The 19,962-nt window shown below is 38.8% G+C and overlaps 1 protein-coding gene across 9 annotated transcripts in view; it reads right to left on the reverse strand.

Moving 5' to 3' along the window:
* Positions 1-19,962, reverse strand: part of TLK2 (tousled like kinase 2) — a 123,132-nt gene that overhangs the window by 69,136 nt on the left and 34,034 nt on the right. For 8 of the 9 annotated variants that reach the window (XM_055575590.1, XM_055575588.1, XM_055575586.1 and 5 more), the window contains exons 3-6: positions 8,817-8,888; positions 7,807-7,876; positions 6,757-6,800; positions 5,938-6,033 (exon numbers count right to left, since the gene is read on the reverse strand). In XM_055575590.1, the coding sequence (XP_055431565.1) occupies positions 5,938-6,033; positions 6,757-6,800; positions 7,807-7,876; positions 8,817-8,888 (282 nt within the window). The remainder of the gene's footprint in view (positions 1-5,937; positions 6,034-6,756; positions 6,801-7,806; positions 7,877-8,816; positions 8,889-19,962) is intronic. The other variant, XM_055575592.1, reaches the window with a different exon arrangement.

Here is a 19,962-nt window from a genome sequence, read left to right on the forward strand (position 1 = left end):
GCAGCCCACCAGGCTCCTCCATCCGTGGGATTTTCCAGGCAAGAGTACTGAAGTGGGGTTGCCATTGCCTTCTCCGCTAACATATGGTTCCCTGAAATTTTACAGGAGAATGAAAAAGAGAACAGGACTGAGATAGAGACAATGGCAAATAACTATTCAGAAATGGTATAAGACAGCAACCCACAAACACCAGAAGCCCAGCAAATTACATGGAAGGGAAATAAAAGGATGTCTCAGGGTAAAACTGCACACTACTACAAAGTAAAAGTAGCCTGGGGCTTGGGGGGAGAACGGCAGGTGTGGGTAGGGGAAGCAGAGCAGTTTCTTTCAAAGAAATAAGTAAATGAAAACTATTTTCTCAATTGTAACCAAGGGAACCAAAAAAATGGTAACGATATACTTAACTGTGTGTGGTGAAAAAAAATCAATCTAGATATATACACAGCATAAATATCTTTCAAGAATAAGGGCAAAATAAAGTTATTTCAGCAAACAAAAACCTAGAGAGTTAATCCCCAGCAGATAAATACTGTATTAAGGACTACGGAAGGCAGAAGTACTTCCACGTCCACTTCTTCCCTAAAGTGGAAGGTGTAATATGTAAAAAGGGAAGAAGTACAAAGAAAGAGATAAGTAAGTACATGGATAAATCTAAATGAACACTGACAGCATAATAATGTTCTATGATATATATATATATATATATATATATATATATATATATATATATATAAAATTTTAAGGCAAAATATAAACCTACACCACCACCACCAAGGCAGTAGCACAGAAATGGAATCAAAGTTATCACGTAACTAGGCTTCTGTTAACATCAAACTCTGGCATATTAAAGATACCTGTGGTAACTTCTAAGAGAAACACCACACAAGGACCTACCTACTAGTGGAGGAGAAAAGTATGAAATCATTTTTTAATCCAAATGAAAACAAGAATTGAAGGAAACAGTGACATAGGACAGGTAAGAAATAGGCAATGACAGATACCGTTAAAAGCTGGAGTATTTAAAACCAATATAACGATGTTTATTAATGTAAACCGGAGAAGGCAATGGCACCCCACTCCAGTACTCTTGCTTGGAAAATCCCATGGATGGAGGAGCCTGGTAGGCTGTAGTCCATGGGGTTGCTAAGAGTCAGACATGACTGAGCGACTTCACTTTCACTTTTCACTTGCATGCATTGGAGAAGGAAATGGCAACCCACTCCAGTGTTCTTGCCTGGAGAATCCCAGGGACGGGGGAGCCCGGTGGGCTTCCGTCTACGGGGTCGCACAGAGTCGGACATGACTGAAGCGACTTGGCAGCATTAATGTAAACAATAAATACTGAAGTTTAAAAAAGATTTTTTTTTTGACGATGCCCCACAGTTTGCAGGATCTTAATTCCCCAACCAGGGATTGAACCTAGGCCCCAGCAGTGAAAGTGCTGACTCCTAACCACTGGACCACTACGTAATTCCCTTAAAAAAGATTTTAGACTGAATCAAGAAAAAAATTTCAACTATGTACTTGTCAGATATACTGAAAACATAATAATGAAAAGCTGACAATACAAAAACAGAAATATTTACACTATACAGTGGTTTGAATATACTAATATCAGATAAACTGCATTAAGAGCAAAAAGTATCAGGAGAAATAAAGAGAATCACTTAGTAATACATAAAGCAAAAATATAAATACAGGAAGAAACAAAGTACACCCATAATCATGACAGTCATGAATATACCTCTCTTAGTAACTGACAGAACAAACAGCCAAAAGTCAGAATACAGAAGATTTAAACATGGAGATTAAACACCATGATTAACAAAACTATCATAATGACAATACTATCAAGAAAAGCAAATGCTGATCACAAAAATTAGAACAGTGGTTGTTTCTAGAGTATTGGGAGGGAGTTGTGATCAGGGAAGGTTTCCAGGGTGCTGGAAGTATTTTACTTTCTGACCTAAGTAATGATTAATGGAGTTAACTTCATAATGACTGCCTGGAAACATTTTTTGTGAAGGACCAGACGGAAATATTTTAGGCTTTCCAGGCAACATAACTCTGTGACATATTCTTCTTTGTCTCTACAACTCAAAAAATCTAAAAATCATTTTCGGCCTGCCAGTTGTAGGCTGTAGTTTACCAACTCCTGAACTCAAAGGCTCAGGGTTTGTGTACTTTTTTGTATTTAACAAAAAATATAGAAGAATCACTTAGGAGGAAAAAAGCTAAAATGATTCTTTATCTGTTCTTCTATTCTTCTCTTTCAACAAATAGTCTTGCATTCCCACTGTGCACCCAACACTGTTTTGGGTGTTAGAGACTGAACACTGAACAAGATCTCTCTTCTATGCCAAGGAGTGAGGGAAATAGTTAAAATGATTACACCTTTATGTAACAAACAGTGTAAGAGATGGAAATAGTAGTAATAAAACAAAGGTCCAATTCTCTTGGGATTAACATTCTGGTGGAAGATGATGCGCAACAAACTAACTGTATAGTTAAAAATTAAGATCTGTAAATTAAATAAAAATATTAAAATTATGCCACACAATGACAACAGTGAATGATCTACAACACACAACATGGATGACTTTCACCAAAGTAATGCTGACTGAAAGAAACTCGACACCAGACTATATTAGATACTGTGTGGTTCCTTTCATACACTGTATGAAAACAAAAAAGCCCTCATCTATGCTACTATTAGAAGTTAGGACAGTAGCTATCCCCAACCGCAGGGAGGGGGCTAATAACTGAAAGGGAACGTAAGGGACTTTCTGGGGGGGCTGGTACTTTGTTTCTTGTGCTAGTACAGTTGGTGAACATTCATTAAGCTGCAGATGTACATGTATACTCTTTTATACGTATAAATATGAATCAATAAAAATTTAAATATATATATCAAACTTTAAATACATATGCCAGATAGTAATAACTAAGAATTAAAGCAGGATTAGGGACAGAGTTACAAGGTGAGAGGGACTATTATTCAAAGAAGTTGGCCAGGAGAGACCTCTCTTGACACGGCCATTTTTGAGCAACAGTCTGATGAAGGACTTGCTCATCGCGCTATTCTTGGAAGAAGAAATAGCAGGTACAAAGGCACTGAAGTAAAGAGTGCTTCAGAGTGTTAACAGAACTTCTAGGAAGCCAGTGCGGCTTAAGTGGCATGAGGAAGAAGGGGAGCAGATGCAGTCAGATGGATGTGGGGAGCAAAGATTATGTAGGAGCTTCTAGACTACATAAGCCTAGAACAGTCTGGACAAGCCCCTGGCCAGTTCTGAATAGGATCTGACTTAAATTTTTCACAGAATCATTCTGGCTACTTACTATATTGAAAATAGGTGAGACACAGGCAGAAACAAGGAGACTACTTTAGAGACTGATGCAGAGAACCAGGTGAACAGAAAAGAGGGTGGATTCTGCTATTTTTTTTTTTTTAAAGAAAATAGGATTTTGATGGATGAGATATGGGGCATGAAGTTATGATCTGAAAAACTGGACACAGTAAACTGTTATCTACAGGGACAGGGTAGACTGCAAAAAGAGCAATTTGTTGTTGTGCTAGTGAGCAAGAGCTCCTCTGTGGGTTTTTTTTAAAAATTATTTATTTATCTATTTATTTTTGGCTGCTCTGGGTCTTTACTGCTGTATACAGGCTTCTCATTGAGGTGGTTCTCTTGTTGCAGAGCACAGGCTCCAGGGTGCACGGGCTCAGCAGTTGTGGCACACGACCTTAGTTGCTCTGTGGCACGTGGACTCTTCCCAGACCAGGGATCGAACCCATGTTCCCTGCACTGGCAAGCAGATTCCCAACCACTGGACCACCAGGGAAGTCCTACAGATGTTTTTTAAGCTATTCATTTAGTTATATAAGCAGAAATGGCAAGGAGAGGTGCATATATAATTTTCAGGGAAATCGATGCCCAAGTAAAGGGCTGTCCAGTTCATGCATCCTAAAAGGCAGATACGGATAAGGACACAAGTAACCTGGTAGAGCTGGCAGAAACACATGGGAAAGTTCTCTTTTGATTGCTTCTATTTTCCTAATAAAATAAAAAAGTCAAGTCATCAGTTGAGAGAGTAGAGGGGAAGGAATTGCTGCTGGAAGACTGCAGAAAGTGACAAAAATATGAAATATTCATCTAGGAGAGTGAATTAACTATGGAAATATAATAGGACTGGCAGCAACTCAGAGGCTCATGAGGTTGGTGGTCACGAACTTAAAGTGAGATTAGTCAGCATGGGTTTATGTGCTTTCCTCTAACCAGGCTGAACCGCTTAGATACAGACAAGGAAAATTAGATTTAATCAGGGCTGAGTTTTTTTCAGGCAAGTATAATGGAGAGAGTGGGGAAAGGGAATTGAAGGGTATACACAAATCAGTTGATTATAACAATGAAGCACAGAATCTAAGATAGGAGGATAAAATGCAATGGAAAAAGGAAATTAAGGTTGGTTTCTACTTTAACAACCAAGACATACTTAGATTTGCATGATAACGAGGCCCAGCCACCACTCACTGAGGTGGCAGGACTGTCTGTGGATCACTTGGGTACCTCTCTCTTGTCTTCATTTAAGACCTGACTTAAATGGACACATGATAGATGGGTGGTCACATTACTGAAAACCAAATGAAAAAAAATCTTTTTCAGGAAGAAAAGAGTAGTAAGATAACAAAATTCTACAAGTCATATTTGTCCCAAATAGATAATTCTGCAATCCCATTTAACATTTTAAAACTTGTAACTGGTTTAAAACAATAAAAATACAGATCTAGGTCTCCTCAAAAGTTAGCTAACAAACTTCAACCTAACCAAACATATCTACACATTGAACATTTATAATATTTTTAAATATGGCAATGATGACAAAGTAACAGAAAAAATTTCAAGCTGAATACATTTTGCTAAATGCTTTACTCATTATAATCACCCTAATGAACGCATGTTTTCATGACACAGAAGAGGGGAAGAAGGACATTTTTAACTAGTTTAACAATACAGAGACTAAATCACTTAAGAAAAAAAGCAATATTAATCAAGTCTGCTGAGGCACAGAAAAGCAACTTTCTGAAACAGAGACCTAGGATGAAAACTCCTGGTCTCCCTTTTCCCTAAGATCCCACAGCAATACCTGAGGCATCAAGGGACATAATACACTCTTATGTACAGGGTTCTCATATGGTATCAACAAATCAGCCAAAGGCACTTGAGTGAACTGACATAAAATCCTACACGAGCTGGTTCAGGGATTCTCAGCTTTGGCACTAGTACCATTCTGGACTGGATCATTCTTTGTTGTGGGCGCCTGTCCTGTGCATGGCAGGATGTACACCAGCATCCCTGGCCTCTGCCCAGCAGATGCCTATGGCATCATTCCACCCACCCTCTAGTTCAGACCAAAAATTACTTCAACATTGCCAAATGTCCCCTGAGGGGATAAACTACCCTGGCCTGAGAACCACTAACTTGGCTGTGATGTTTTTATAGTTTCAGATCTCACTCACAGGCAGAGAACAAACCTATCCCAAATCCGTGCGGTATTAGCTTCTCTACTACATCACTGAGCAAGCCATCCAATTAATTCAAATACCAGGAGCTGACCACAATTTTTTGAAAGGAATTTAACTACAGGAATATGTAAGTCTGGCCAGGATAAAAACCTAATGTTTGGACGGGAAACCCCTTTCTTGAGGTCTAGAAGTAATCGATTTATACCGGGAGAACAGGATCAGCTCTCATAAAATGTGAACTGACCGATACAGATTTGAATCTAAGTTAAGTGATTCACAGGTAATGCTATGAATGTTTCTCCTTAAGACTTCACTCCCCTTAGGTAATTAGTGGAAGAGAAACTTCGCTGGAGTGTTCCTGGGCTTCTTGGTCTCCTACAACAGGTGTCACATTTCTCCAGGTGAATGCTTACCGGTAAGGGATTGGATAAGGAATGTTGCGGTGAGGATCGTGCAACTGGTGGAACACTTCTGCCAGGGCTGGTTCCTGGCCCGCTTCCCCCAGCAAACTGGCCAACAGGGAAAAATGGATATGAATAATTCACAACAGTACTATGCTTCAGATAAGGAGAGTAAAAGATTAATACACATACAGGTCTTAATTATACATGGTCCCTTTAAGTCTACACATTTTATTCTAGAGAAAATGCCATGTAAGTCAAATTCTGCTATCTTTTCAATGAGATTTTAACAAGAAGCTCCAGTAGAAATGTACCAGGATATAAGGAAAACATGGCTAGAAACCTGAAGGTACACATGATTTTGAAAAGACATAAGAGAAGAATGTTTCCCCTTCTTGTCTCAAAATACATGAAGCAGGAATACAGTGTATGTTAGTGTCCCCTTCAGTAACCACTAAAGATGGGTCAGTGAGCTTACTACAGGTTCCACTGGACTATAGGTAGAGGACAAAAGAAGAGTCCAAGGCGTTCCACTTCAACCTTTGTAAGACACAAAACCTAGTCTGGCCAAGAGAACAATCACCTCATTTGTGAATTTTTATATCATCACAGACAAGACACATCATGAACAAATTTAAATTTAGGAAGTCAGCAGCTGTTTCCTCTTATAGCGATGGGGCAACATCAGGTTGATGAAGGTGGGGAAGAAGGGGAGGAGGGCACAGGAAAGGCAATATATGCCTTTCTAAAGCTTTAAATGAATGAAAGGATTTAGGTTCTTTTTTTTTTTTTAAGTCACTATAGATTTCTTTTTCCAAAAATTTAACTTACCTCAAAGTAATCACTAATTTTATGTCCCCTAGGAGTGCCTTTCCCTGAAAATAAAACCAAAGTAAGTATAGTTTTTCCAGTAACACAAGTAAACCATCATTTGCTCAAGTGTATTATGTATTCAATGACTGCCTATGCTGTTACCAATTCAAATGTCAACTTTACTTTTAACAAATGAGCAAAAATACCTGTTTCCTAAGAACAGAAGACAGTTTCCACCACAAAATAAAACACTAAAATAAGCAGTGAAAGAAAGACCTTTTCACAGCTTGCTTTCCTTTAAGATTCACTACGCTTTCTTTTACAAGTACACTAACAAAGCTTATGCCACAACTGTGAATCAAAATAAAACTAAACTATAAAGTACACCCCCAACTAAGAGGATAAAAAAATTCAAAACAAATTCATCAGAACTAAATGGTTTATTCTATTTCACAAGTAAATTTATGTGACCTTGTTACTTTGGGAAAATTTTCTCCCACAAAAGTAAAAAATGATTTGCAGATTAAAAGATACAAAATGGGGGGAGGGGGCCTTTCGTTTCTTGGAAGTTCTTCCATTTCATTTATTCTTTCTTTAATTATTTAAAGAAATCTGGCATTATGATCATCATACTTACAAATTTATTCCACTGGGCACCAATTATTCAATTGAGTAACTGACATGGAAGAAGGGTAGGTAAAAGGACAGCCATGTAAATGCAACCATTTCTGCTTGCCTATTATTAACAAACCACTGACCTAGTGCAAGACATAGTTAAAACTGCTATGCAATTCTTTTCTGTACAATAGATGCTTAGTCTGAAGACAAATCCATGGCGAGAAGACTATTAACTTACAACAGGGAGAACTAGAGTCCCTACAGAACTGACACTGTTTTGTCAAGTGTGTATCAAATGGCAAGTCTATCATAAACAGCCTGATATTCCCTTAAGGAATGCAAATCTCCATTGTCAGGAATCCCTGTATGCAAACTAATTAGTGTGAGCTGGGAGTTTTATACCTAAGTACATAAGAATTTATATTTTTACTGGTGTGAAATTATTACTACCTTGGCTAGTTTCATATGGTTCAGCTTTTCTTTTCCGGTTTCGCTGGTCATTCTGTTTTTTCTCAGGAGTCTGTTAAATACCATATACATCACAATTAGCATTTTGTTAAATTTTTCACGTTATGAAAATTAGAGTGTACGTTAAAAATATCAAATTTATAAGGAGAATTAACTGGCTCACAAGTCCTAAATGAGTGTCCTACTCTTACAGCAGGGTCATAGAAAGAATATAAGATCTGAAATCAAACCATTTATACAATTTTTGGCCAACTGCTTAAAATATCAGAGCTTTAATTTACTTATCTGTAAATCAGGGTTGCTGCAAAAGCTTAAATGAACTATTTTATAAAGCACAAATGTAGTACAAGCATCTAGCATATAGTAGGCTCTCAAATAGCAGCTGTTACAATATTTGTTTCTTTTTGAGGCCACACCATGCAACTTATGGGATAGTAGTTCTCTGACCAGGGATTGAAAATTCAGATCCCAGCAGGGAAAGCACTGAGTCCTAACCATGGGACCACCAGGGAATCCCAATATTTCTACTTTAAAAGAGCTTAAATCTAAAATTTTTTTCCAAAAAGGAAATATCTGCATGATCAGTCAACTGACTAGTCTATTCAAAGTCTTATCTAAGTGCAAAGTAAGCGGTTATATATTCGGCTAGGTTATTTGCCTTTAAAAAACAAAAAATTTCAAATTTTGTTACTGAAGTCCTTCAGGCCACACTGACTCACTCTGCTGAAGTACTAAGAAGTGCTAAAATCCAAGGACACCTAGACTAATTCAGCTACAACTGCAAATTTCTACCTTTTATTGATTATTATGATTATAGTAATAAAAACCCATCAGGGCCACATGACAACTGTGCAGACACAAAGAGCACACAACTCTAAGGGGGAATCACTGACACAAACCCTAACAGGACCCCAGAGTCTGCAGTGCTATGGTTTAACCCAGATCTAAAGTGTGGGAATATGACAAGTCTTGCAGTGGATGTGGCTTCTTACCTCTACTTCTTTATCACTCAAGGACCCCACGCTGCACAAGCTCTGGTTGGAAGACTCACTATTGAGTGGCCCCTGAAAAGAAAAAAACAAAAAGGAATCAAAAGAAACTAAGATGACAGCAAAAATGAGGAAGAAGCCATGTGATTGTGATATCTAGGTCAAGTCAAAGAAACCAAGAATTAACTGCAACACCTCTGAGCCAACTTGAAAAGAACTCCATCCATCATATAGTAGAGGGCACTCATGTTAAAATTCTCTACCTAATGTTATTTTCATTTCCTTTATAAACTCTGAACTCCTGTGCAAACTTTCCCCTTCTAGAGTACTTCCACATGGAGCAAGTTCATTCTTTAAGGAAAATAAGCAAGGGAAAAACAATTCTCGTGATTCTTGTATCTTACAGTCGATATCTGAAAGTTATGTTAAGGGTATGCCAAGGGTTCCTCATGAGGGGGTGGTCAGAGACCATAATGAAGGAAACACTTTTTCGAATCATGCTTTAAAGAGACTGCCAGCTCAAAAAACAGTTACAAAAGACTGACCTCTAAGCCTAACAGTGTGAGGATCTCTGCTAGCCTGCTGCTCAGAGAAACTGATGAAAATTATTTTTTAAAACCACCATTCAAAGCCTCTGACAATGGTCCCTAAGGACAAAGAGCTAATGAAGAAACAACCATTCAATAAAATCTACAAAAAATTTAGCCTGCAAGGTGAAAGTCTGTGGTACCTGAAGGAAGATCACGCTTTTCTTCCCATATCCCACCTTCCCATCTCAGCAAGGTTCCAGACTGCTGCAGCCAAGAGCACAAGTCCCCTCCTTCCCCCAGCTCTCAGTCAAGGGCTTTCTTCCTGAGAGGAGCAGGACTTCAGGCTTCTCATTTCATCCCCAGCACCCTGTCACTGAAGCTAAGTCCCAGCCAAGTACATCAAAGACAGGAGGCTTCCATCTGCCTAACACTGACTTGTGAAAGGGAGGCTCTGCCTTAGCTTGGTACACTTAGAATACTGGGACTCCAACAGGCCTCTCGCTCAGCTCATAAGGTAGTAGTTCCACATCACGAGAGACAAACTGCTTGCTGTGTGCACCCCATCTATACCTCTGCTCCTGGTATTCAGTTCCTAGAGGCTGAATGTCACTCAGAAAAGTGTTACTCATTGTCCCCACCCCCAACACCACAACCCTGGCTTAGATATTTTGCCGGGGGTAAAACATTGGAACATATAGTACACAATCTCTTCCCAAAGGACCTGACTTCATTCTCAACAGAGTGTGGACAAGTTTAAATCTACAGATATTCAATGGAGACTGTGGCAAAAAGGCAAGTGGGAAAATATTTGTGTAATGAAGATACAGCCTAGACTGTAGGTCAGTTAGTTAGAAAGAGAGAACCAAGGAATAAAGCCCCACCAGGGAGGAGTCATCCTGCAGTCAGAATGAATAGCAAACATTTGTCAAACAGGTATGACCTAAATCAAATCCCTTATGATTATACAGTGGAAGTGAGAAATAGATTCAAGGGATTAGATCTGATAGACAGAGTGCCTGATGAACTGTGGACAGAGGTTCGTGACATTGTACAGGAGACAGGGATCAAGACCATCCCCAAGAAAAAAAATGAAAAAAGCAAAATGGCTGTCTGAGGAGGCCTTACAACTGGCTGTGGAAAGAAGAGAAGCAAAAAACAAAGGAGAAAAGGAAAGATATACCCATCTGAATGCAGAGTTTCAAAGAGTATCAAGGAGAGATAAGAAAGCCTTCCTCAGCGATCAGTGCAAAGAAATAGAGGAAAAGAATAGAATGGGAAAGACAAGATTTCTTTAAGAAAATTAGAGATACCAAAGGAACATTTCATGCAAAGACAGGCTCAATAAAGGACAGAAATGGTATGGGCCTATCAGAAGCAGAAGTTATTAAGAAGAGGTGGCAGGAATACACAGAAGAACTATACAAAAAAGATCTTCACAACCTAGATAATCATGATGGTGTGATCACTCACCTAGAGCCAGATACCCTGAAATGTGAAGTCAAGTGGGCCTTAGGAAACATCACTACGAACAAAGCTAGTGGAGGTGATGGAATTCCAGTTGAGCTATTTCAAATCCTGAAAGATGATGCTGTGAAAATGCTGCACTCAATATGCCAGCAAATTTGAAAAACTCAGCAGTGGCCACAGGACTGGAAAAGGTCAGTTTTCATTCCAATCCCAAAGAAACGCAATGCCAAAGAATGCTCAAACTACTGCAAATTGCACTCATCTCACACGCTAGTAAAGTAATGCTCAAAATTCTCCAAGCCAGGCTTCAACAGTACGTGAACTGTGAACTTCCAGATGTTCAAGCTGGTTTTAGAAAAGGCAGAGGAATCAGAGATCAAATTGCTGATATCTGTTGGATTATCAAAAGAGCAAGAGAGTTCCAGAAAAACATCTATTTCTGCTTTATTGACTATGCCAAAGCCTTTGACTGTGTGGATTACCACAAACTGTGGAAAATTCTTAAGGAGATGGGACTACCAGACCACCTGACCTGCCTCTTGAGAAATCTGTATACAGGTCAGGAAGTAACAGTTAGAACTGGACATGGAACAAGAGACTGGTTCCAAACAGGAAAAAGAGTACATCAAGGCTATATATTGTCACCCTGCTTATTTAACTTATATGCAGAGTACATCATGAGAAACGCTGGGCTGGATGAAGCACAAGATGGAATCAAGACTGCCGGGAGAAATATCAATATGCAGGTGACACCACCCTTATGGCAGAAAGCAAAGAACTAAAGAGCCTCTTGATGAAAATGAAAGAGGAGAGTGAAAAAGTTGGCTTAAAGCTCAACATTCAGAAAACTAAGATCATGTCATCTGGTCCCATCACTTCATGGCAAATAGATGGGGAAACAGTCAAATAGTGACAGACTTTATTTTGGGAGCTCCAAAATCACTGCAGATGATGATTGCAGCCATGACCTTAAAAGACGCTTACTCCTTGGGAGGAAAGTTATGACCAACCTAGACAGAATATTAAAAAGCAGAGACATTACTTTGCCAACAAAGGTTTGTCTAGTCAAAGCTATGGTTTTTCCAGTAGTCATGTATGGATGTGAGAGTTGGACTATAAAGAAAGCTGAGCACCAAAGAATTGATTCTTTTGAACTGTGGTGTTGGAGAAGACTCTTGAGAGTCCCTTGGACTGCAAGGAGATCCAACCAGTCCATCCCAAAGGAAATTAGTCCTGAATATTCAATGGAAGGACTGATGTTGAAGCTGAAACTCCAATACTTTGGCCACCTGATGTGAAGAGCTGACTCATTTGAAAAGACCTTGATGCTGGGAAAGATTGAAGGCGAGAGAAGGGGACGACAGAGGATGAGATGGCTGGATGGCATCACCGGCTTAAAGGACATGAGTTTGAGTAAACTTTGGGAGTTGGTGATGGACAGGGAGGTCTGGAGTGCTGCAGTCCATGGGGTCGCAAAGAGTCGGACACGACTGAGTGACTGAACTGAACTGAACTGAGAGGGGCACAAGAGAAGAAGTGAACTGACAGAAGAAATAATTAGCAAATCGGAAGACAGATCAATAGAGATTATGCAAGCTGAAAAATAAACAAACAAACAATAAAAAAAAAAGAAGAAGAAAAAAGAACAGAGCTTCAAAGAAATATGGAAAACTGTTAAGTACATCACCATGTACATAATTGGGATACCCAGAAGGAGAGGAGAGCAAGAAAGGAGCAGAAAAAATTTTTTGAAGAAATTGTCTGAAATTTTCTCAAATTATTAAAAAATAATAATAATAACGTACTGATACAAGAAGCTTGATGAACTCCAAGCAGGATAAACACAAAAAGCCTCATAAACAAACATACTATAGGAAAAATACTTGAAGGAAGGTAAAGAAAAAGAGAAAATCTTGAAAGCAGAAATGTAACACATCACTTATAAGGGAATCCAAGTAAGATTTACAGTTGATTTCTGAGCAAAAACAATCACGGCCCAAAGGCAGCAGGATAATATATTCAAAGTGTGAGGTCAGAGGCAGAGAGTGTTGGGTCAACCAACACTCATACATTGAGCAAAGTGTTCTTCCAAAATGAAAGCAAAGGAAGGAGTTCTTAGATAAATAAAAAAGAAACTTCCTCAACCCAACAAAAGGGCAACTACAGAAAAAAACAAACAAACCCTACAGTTCACATCATAATTAACAGTTAAACACTGGAAGCTTTCTCCTAAGACCCAAAACAAGACAAGGATGTTTGTTCTCACCCACATATTCAACATTATACTAGAAGTTCTAGGCAGGCAATTATACTCCCCCCCAAAAAAGTAATAATAATAAAAATAAATAAGTAAGGCATTCAGCTTGAAAAGGAAGAATTAAAACTATGCCATTCCCAGAAGATATACTATTGTATATATAAAACCAAAAAGGATCCACTAAAATACTACCTAAACTAACAAGTTCATAAAGATTGTAGGATACAAGATCAATATACAAAAATCTGTTTTACAATTTCTATATTCCTGCAATGAATTTGAAATGAAGTTAAGAAAACAATTCCATTCACATTAGCATCAAAGAGAATAAACTACCTAGATATGAACAAAAGAAATAAAAAACATATACTCTAAAAACTACCTAAAAAACTACTGCAAGAAATTAAAGATCTAAATAAATGGAAAAACATCCCATGTTCATGAACTGGAATACTTAACACTGTCAGGATAGCAGTTCTCTCTCACCTGATCTATAGATTCAGTGGAATCCCCAGTAGAAATCCAGCTGACTTTGTAGAAACTGACAAGCTGATTCTAAAATTCATAGAGAATGGGGACTTTTTGGGAAGTCAGGGACACAGATTCCACCCCTGGTCAGGGAACTAAGATTCTACATGCTGTGTTGCGTGCCCCCTGCCCTCAAAAAAAAAAAAAAAAGGAATTATAAAGCACCAAAAGAACCCTGAAAAAGAAGGTGAACTCACATTTCCTGACTTCAAGACTTAGTACAAACAAAACTAATCAAGACAGTATAGCACTGACATAAAGATGGACCAATGGAAAAGAACTGAGAGTTCAGAGAGAAATCCATAACCTACGGCCAAATGATTGTTAACAAAGGAGCCAACACGGTTCAGTAGGGGAAAGAATAGCCCTTTTAACAAAGGTGCTGAGACAACTGGATAGCCACAGGCAAAACAATGAGGATAAACTCCTACTTCACACCATATAAAAATTAACTCAAAATGGTTCAAGAACTTAAACCAACAGCTGCTGCTGCTGCTGCTAAGTCGCTTCAGTTGTGTCCGACTCTGTACGACTCCATAGATGGCAGCCCACTAGGCTCCTTTGTCCCTGGGATTCTCCAGGCAAGAACACTGGAGTGGGTTGCCATTTCCTTCTCCAATGCATGAAAGTGAAAAGTGAAAGTGAAATCGCTCAGTCGTGCCCGACTTAGCGACCCCATGGACTGCAGCCTACCAGGCTCCTCCGTCCATGGGATTTTCCAGACAAGAGTACTGGAGTGGGGTGCCATTGCCTTCTCCACTAAAACCATACAATTCTTAGATGAAAGGGGTAAATCTTCACAAACTCAAACTGGGCAAGGAATTCTTAGACATGACACTTAAACTGCCAACAACAAAAGAAAAAAAAGATAAATTAGACTTTTTAAAAACTAAAAATGTTTGTGGGGCTTCCCAGGTGGCACTAGTGGTAAAGAACCGCCTGCCAATGCAGAGAACGTAATGAGACGTGGGTTTGGTCCCGGGGTCAGAAGATCCCCCGGAGGACAGCATGGCAGCCGACTACAGTATCCTTGCCTGGAGAATTTCATGGACAGAGGAGCCTGGGGGGCCCACAGGGTCCACAAGGTCCCAAGGAGTCGGACGCAACTGAAGGGACCGAGCACACATGTGGTTGAAAGGACACTACCAACAAGACAACCTACAAAATGGAAGGTGTCTGCAATCATATATTTGAAAAGGTACTGGCATGCTATATAAAAACTCTTAGAGTTCAGAAATAAGACAGATAATCCAATACAAAATGGGCAAAAGGTCTAAACAGACATTTCTCCAAAGATGAGACACAAATGACCAATAAGCACATGAAGAGAAGCTCAACATCATTAGCCAATGGGGAAACAAAATCAAAACCAAATGTGGCACCACTTCACACCTACCAGGACGGATAGATTCACAAAGACAGTAAGTGCTGGCAATAATGTGGAGAAACTGGAACCCACAAACACTGCTGGTAGGAACAGAAAATGGGGCAGCTGCTTTCAAAAGCAGTTGGGCAGTTACTCAATTAAACACAGAGTTACATATGACCCAGAATGCTACGCCTAGAAACATATTGAAGAGAAATAAAAACATGTACACCCACAAACTTGGACACAAATTTTCACAGCAGTATTACTGACAAAAGTCAAAAGGTGAAAACAATCCAGATATCCATCAACTAATAAATGGATACATGAAATATGATATATCCATACAATGGAATATTATTTGACCATAAAATGGAATCAAGAACTGATACGTGCTACAGCATAAATGAACCTTGAAAACATTTTGCTGAGTTAAAGAAGCCAGTTACAACAGACCAAATATCAAATGATTCTACTCATGTGAAAGCTCAGACCAGGGAAATCTAAGACAGAAAGTAAAGCAGAGTTGCCTAGGGGGAGGGTTGCAGGACACAGGGTGCTAAGCTGAAGGGTATGGGATTTTTTTTTGAGGTGATAACAATATTCTAAAGCTGACTTTGTGGATGGTTGTACTTATCTCTAAATATACTAAAAACCAATGAACTGTGCAATTTAAATGGGTGAACTGTATGCCATATGAATAACATCTCAATAAGGCTATTTAAAAAAATAAGTTACTAGGCTTAGAGTCAATTTACATTCATTTCAGGGTATTCTTTTCACTGTATCCTTAAAGTACTATTTTAAAATTGTAATCAACACAATATATCAGAGAGCTTCATAGTGAGATGCTTGCAAAACGGCAAAGAAAAAAAAAAAGTAAAGGGAAACTAGGAAGAAGAAATAAAATAAAATAAAGTATTCCCAGTGACATAAATCAATCAAGGACTTATTCCTTTAATGATATAATAGAGTTCCATGATGTTTAAAAAAGCTTTACTTAAGAATTCTATAATAATTTAAATTGAATCTTCCTATGCCTAAATGTTAAAAATATCCTGTTTATGAATTATCTTTATTGTAACTTTCAAGAAGTATTTTATGTCTCTTGGATAGTAATAAAATCATATACTATTAACATATTTTAACCATTCATTTTACCCACCAACTATCTCTTACTTGGAAAAGGCAGTGGCAAATGGGTTGAATACAGGCAAAAGAGAACTGAAGAACCTATTTTTTTTTAGCAATTATGATATGAACTGTTAAGTGTGCGTAACAGTGGTGTGCACTGTAGTGTTTGAAACATCAAAGCAATAGGCACAAGGATCCTTGTGCATGTGTGGAGCATCCTGGAGTATGTGCGGCTAACCAAAAGAAAAACAGGATTAAGAATCATTTAATCCTCCCTTTTCCTGTCCTTTTCTGAAGCACAGCATCCTAAATTATTATAAAATCATTAGATTAAATTTAATTAGCAGGGATAAATGACACACATTCCCTGTTCTAAAACATCTTACTGTCTAGTAAGAGAGCTAACCAAAGGCTTTCAGGCAAACAATGTTATCTTTAAAAAATGTAGCTATCATTAAAAACCCAACAAAAAAGGCAGAAAAAAACTAAACTAGAGAAGGATAAAAAGGCATGACAAAATTCAAAGTATGATCCTTGATTTGACCATGGATTGTAAAACAAAGCAAAAGCAAAACCAAATAAAGGACATTATTGGGACAAAGGCAGAAATTTAATATGGACTCTATACTGGATAATTAAGTTCCAGTCTGTTATTATATGCCCCTCAATTGTAAACTCTCTCATTTGTTGGATTTTTTTTTACTAAGGTGCTTTATGAGTTTTGTATGAGTACATAAACAGCTTTGGGGGCATCTTCCACATTTCAGGGGTTAAGGAGCAATCAATCCCAAGGGAATTTTAATGGTCACCTCTGCTAATGCCCTATAACATTCACCAATTCCAAATATATTAGTTTTCCGGCCCAGGATTTCCACACAAAGCTGGAGTTTCCATTTCTTGTGGCTTTTAACAGCCACAAGCCAAAGTTAAGCAGTTCTCTTCCATCCTATGTCCTGGACTGGTGGACAGTTTTATTAGTCCTAATTCATAGACAAGTGTGCCCCTTCCCAATCCCCAGCTTTAGACAGTTCCAGTTCAAACCTCTGGCCTCAATTATTATCCCTAGGGGAAAATTAAGCCCAAAGACATAAAAGCTTATGGGTTACTAAAGTTTAACTCTCATTCACCACTGTGACATCTTCGTCTTCATCTCCCAAGTTAGAATAACTAGGATTCAATTTCTCCTATTTTCCTCATACTGCTGACATTCAGGAATTGTATAATTTTCATATATTTCATTTAGCCAATTACTGAGTTGTTATTCATCCTAATCATATGTTTGTTCCTCTTGACTTCCTTGTCCAGATATAAATCATAGTAGCTATAAATAATAAGTTCATGTATTCCTGGTGGCTCAGAAGGCAAACCATCTGCGTGCAATGCGGGAGACCTGGGTTTGATCCCTGGGTTGGGAAGATCCCTTGGAGAAGGGAACAGCTACCCACTCCAGTATTTTTACCTGGAAAATCCCATGGATGGAGAAGCCTGGTAGCCACAGTCCATGGGGTTGCAAAGAGTCGGACATGACTGAGTGACTTCACTTTTCCACAATTTATACCTCTTGTTTCTCAGTTTACTGCTTTGAATAAAACAACATAAATCACCATAAAGAACACTGTTGGGCTTCCCTGGTGGCACAATGGTAAAGAATCCACCTGCCAATGCAGGAGACACAGGTTTGATCCCTGACCCAGCAATATCTCACATGCCGAAGAGCAACTTAAGCCTGTGCATCACAACTGTTGAGTCTATACTCTAGAGCCTGGAGCCACAACTACTGACACCACGTGCTGCAACTATTGAAGCCCACATGCCTCAGAGCCTGTGTTCCACAAGAGCAGACAATGCAACGAGAAGCCCATGCACCACAACTAAAAAGTAGCCCCTGCACACTGCAACTACAGAAAAGCCCTCGCAGCAACGAAGACCCACACAGCCAAAAATAAATAAATAATAAAATGAAATTATATTTTAAAATAATCACTGTTGTGTCCTTCTTTTTCAAAGTAACTCTTCTAGTGCTTAACCATTAAAAACTGTAATAAGACTGCAAAGAACCAGTCTTGTAAAAGATAAAGTCGGAGGTGTCCCAAATCCACTTATTACACAGCTACAGTAATCAAAACAGTATGGCACTGGCGTGAAGACAGACATAGACAAAACATATACAATGCTCTTGGACTGGAGAATCAACATTGTCAAAATGAATACATGACCCAAGGCAATCCACAAATTCAAAGAAATCCCTATCAAATTACCAATAGCATTTTTCACAGAACTAGAACAAAAGAAACCTAAAATTTATATGGAAACACAAAAGACTCCAAATAGCCAAAGCAATCCTGAGAAAGAAAAATGGAGCTTGAAGAATCAGACTCCTCGACTTCAGACTGTACTACAAAGCTACAATAATCAAAGCAGTCTAGTACTGAACTTCCCTGGTAGCCCAGTGGTTAAGACTCTGCACTTGCAATGCAGGGCTACAGGTTTGATCCCTGGTCAGGGAACTAAGACCTCCCATGCCATGTTGTGTGGCTAAAAAACAGCATGGCATTGGCCCAACGACAGAAAAGTAGATCAACACAACAGGATAAAAACCCAGAAATAAACTCATGCACCTACGGTCAACTAAACTACAACAAAGGAGGCAAGAAAAATATACAATGGAGAAAGACAGTCTCTTCAATAAATGGTACTGGAAAAACTGGACAGCTACATGTGAAAAATGAAATCAGAACACCGCTAACACCATAAACAAAAATAAACTCAAAATGGATCGAAGACTTAAATGTAAGGCTGGACACCATAAAACTCTTAGAGGAAAACATAGGCAGAATACTCTTTGATATAAATTGCAGCAATATCTTTCTTGATTCACCTCCTAGAATAATGAAAATAAAAATAAAAACAAACAAATGGGACCTAATTAAACTTGAAAGCTTCTGCAGAGCAAAAGAAACCATAAAGAAAATGAAGACAACTCACAGAATGGAAGAAAATATTTGCAAACAACCGACCAACATGCGGCTGTGGGCAGAAGATCTAAACAGACATTTCTCCAAAGAAGACATAGAAGACTTTCCTGATAGTCCAGTGGTTAAAAATCCGCCTGCCAATACAAAGAACACAGGTTTGATCCCTGGTCCAGGAAGATTCCATGTGCCGTGGGGCAACTAAGTCTGTGCCCCACAACTACTGAAGCCAGCGTGCCCTGGAGCCCACGCTCTATGACAAGAGAAGCCACTGCAATGAGAAGCCTGTGCACTGCAACTGGGGAGAAGCCCCTGCTTGTTTCAACTAGAGAGAACCTGAGGCCAGCAACAAGGAGCCAGCACAGTCAAAAAAAAAAGACATACAGATGGCCAAAAAAGCACATTAAAAGATACTGAATCATAGAAATGCAAATCAAAACTATAATGAGGTATCACTTTATGACAGTTAGAATGTCTATCATCGAAAAGTCAACAAACGATGCTGGAGAGGGTGTGGAAAAAGGGAACTCTCCTACACTGTTGATGGTAATGTAAACTGGTACACCACTATAGAGAACAGTATAGAGATGCCTTGAAAAACTAAAAATAGACCTACTATATAATCAAGAAATCCCATTCCTGGGCACATACCAGGAGAAAATCATAATTTGAAAAGATACATGCACCCCAATGTTCACTGCAGCACTATTTACAATAACCAAGATGAGGAAGCAACCTAAATGTCCACTGACAGTTTAATGGATAAAGATGATGTGTTATTTATATACATGGAACACTACCCAGCCACAAAAAGATGAAATAATGCCACTCGCAGGACATGGATGACCTAGAGATTATCAAGCGAAGTCAGTGAGACAGAGAAAGAGAAATATCA

The sequence above is a fragment of the Bubalus kerabau genome, chromosome 4, assembly GCF_029407905.1.
Source record: "Bubalus kerabau isolate K-KA32 ecotype Philippines breed swamp buffalo chromosome 4, PCC_UOA_SB_1v2, whole genome shotgun sequence".
NCBI classification, from domain to species: domain Eukaryota; kingdom Metazoa; phylum Chordata; class Mammalia; order Artiodactyla; family Bovidae; genus Bubalus; species Bubalus kerabau.